Source organism: Lolium perenne, chromosome 6 (assembly GCF_019359855.2).
Source record: "Lolium perenne isolate Kyuss_39 chromosome 6, Kyuss_2.0, whole genome shotgun sequence".
NCBI classification, from domain to species: domain Eukaryota; kingdom Viridiplantae; phylum Streptophyta; class Magnoliopsida; order Poales; family Poaceae; genus Lolium; species Lolium perenne.
The window spans coordinates 63,848,051-63,850,557 of record NC_067249.2 but is presented as its reverse complement, the minus strand read 5'-3'; the positions used below and the strand labels follow the sequence as shown (position 1 = coordinate 63,850,557).

The following is a 2,507-nucleotide window of genomic DNA, read 5'->3' as shown; positions in this document are numbered from 1 at the left end:
CCACCTACCTTGATGTGATGTATAAGTTGTGTCCAGCCATGATTGCGGTGTTCGGCAAGGTTTACTTGTGAGGGCCAACAACTGCCGAGACAGCTTGGTTGTTGTCCATCAGCGATGCAAGATGGTTTCTAGGAATGATCGGCAACATAGATTGCATGCTTGGTTAAGTCATCACTCTTGGGTTGTCTCTTGGCTAAGGTTGTAACCAATTCCAGCATAGATGTCTCCAGATTAGATTCCAGCATAGTGCTACATGGGTAGGCCGTCAACAAAAATGCTATACTAGACAACTACTGAACTATTCAGTTTTAAGATCAGTTATCTGTAAAGTATCAGCCAGTAGGCCATCCAAAACTACAAGAGAGAAAAAAAACCAAGAAAATGATACAAACAACTAGTAAACAATGACCCACTTTACAGTTAATATCTTGTAAACAAAGTTATTGCAGGAAGAGTAGAGTAAGCAACCAACATAGAGGATCAAAACTGCAACCTTGGCAGTGTTCAACACATTGTGATCATCAACAAATACAAACTTCACCCCCACCAGTACAAAATTTCTGTCCTGAGAAAATTTTGAAACTTCATATCATCTGCCAAAATAAGAGAACCTTCTTTCATGGAAAGATACACTAAGGTTTGCAAAGCTGCAATGGCTATTAGAGAACATAAAGATACAGTGTGCAGCTATACTAATCACCGATACTTGAAAGCATTTGCAGAATGCCCTGATATTCTCAATGTTCCAATATGTGTTCCAATATGACATGTGGATGGACAAGATAGCAGTGTGATGGTTTCTTCTCTACTGAATGAAGTAATGAACATCAATTTCATCCTGGATTGCCAACCCCCAATAAAGATGTAAAAAGCGTACATACTAAGCCAGAGTGCCAGACATCCACCAATTAGTTACGCAAAGAACACCAAATCAGGAATTGTCAGCCTGGTACACGGAGTGAAAATTTGTTGTGCCCTATGCAGTTACCGGTTTTCATACCCGCTCTTGGTTCATGTAAATCTGAATCTAGTAGGAACTTCCCCTCTGCAGGCTGCTGCATAGTCTTCAGCAAGGTGTGGTGCAGCTTGCTTGTGAGGGCATATGAACCTTTCCATGAAAAACTTCTCGCTAATCATGACTGTACTATAGTAGTCTCGGCCTTGATGTACCAACCCTTTTACCTTGAGAAACTTTAGGACGTAGTACCGGGGTCTGATCCGGCCCTGCAGGCTATAACAGAGCAATGCCGGCCGATGAGCAATGTACGCCGGTTCCAATCCCACCTCAGAGGTAAGGAACTCTGATTTTCCCTGCAGACCGTCTTTAGACCTCACCAGCAACAGTGGATACTTACGAACAGCAATGCCCACCTCAGCATCCGACCACTTGAGCATGTTCTTCAACTGCTCCATTTTGATGGCAATCTCCTTCTCGCTGAGGAATGCAACAGCCTGCATCGCTTCCTTGAACATACCAGAGCCACGGGGCACACCTACAGCTTCGGCGCGCGTCGCCATCGCCCAGACGTGCTCTGGTTTGCTGCCAAGTATCCATCGCACAGAGTTGGACATCGAGACAATATCGCAAGCACCTAGCCCACACTCCTGCAGGAACGCAACATTGGGCTTAACCACTTTCTCGAGGCTACTTGAGAGGAGATTGGCGCTGTGATTGAGAGCCCGGAGGAGCCTCTCGGTGGAGCCGAAAAGAGGCAGGTAGTACTGCAGCTTGGAGACGATGCATCTAGAGCGGAATTTGTCGGGGGCGAGCGAGGCAAGGCGGGCAACCTCAGAACGCGATATACCCAAGCCGTTGAGCTCGAGGACGACGGGATCCAGGGTTCTCTCCACGTCAGCGCAGAGGAACTTGGGATCCCTGGCGACGACGGCAGCGACATCGGCGCTGGAGAGGCCGAGGCCGGCGAGGAAGGCGATCACAGCATCCGGCTTGGATGGGCAGTTGACGTGGGAGATCTTCGTGGCGGCCTTGAGGGCTTGCGCTTGGGTAAGGCCGCAGGTGTCGATGAGGTACTTCTCGACGGCGAAGCTAGGCCTTGGGGAAACGGCGGCCGCAGCCGCGGAGAGGTGTCGGTGGAGAGGCCAGACAGGGGAGGCGGCGGAAGTCGATAGGAGATGGGAGAGAATGGAGTTTCTGAGGCGGAGCATGGCTGCACGACGGCGGGGCGGCGGCGGCGGCGGGGGTGACGGAGATATGTTATCAGGTCATCTACTCCAGCGGCCGACCCAAAAATCTGTTTTTTCTTCCTTTGGTCGGCCAGCTGACAGAATTTTGGAGGCGGCCAGCCAGGTCACTGCGTCCAGCAGCTGGCCCATTCGATCCATGCTGATCATTTCGGCTCGTTCATCAGCCAATCCATGTAGGAAAAAAAAGAGATTTCCATTCAAATTTCGTTACATGTTTGAATGAAAGCAACTGAATTTGAAATACTAATAACCCTACTCGCCTTCGGTAGGCGGGTGTGACGGCCCAACTTCGCCTGAGGCAT

At 49.4% G+C, this 2,507-nt stretch overlaps 1 protein-coding gene across 1 annotated transcript; it reads right to left on the bottom strand.

The window, feature by feature from the left end:
* Nucleotides 1–455: 455 nt before the first annotated feature.
* LOC127308200 (transcription termination factor MTEF18, mitochondrial-like) lies at nucleotides 456–2,271 on the bottom strand. Its single transcript, XM_051338955.2, has one exon. It carries the CDS (start codon nucleotides 2,164–2,166, stop codon nucleotides 1,012–1,014), a length of 1,155 nt encoding a protein of 384 aa, XP_051194915.1. The 5' UTR covers nucleotides 2,167–2,271; the 3' UTR covers nucleotides 456–1,011.
* Nucleotides 2,272–2,507: the final 236 nt, after the last annotated feature.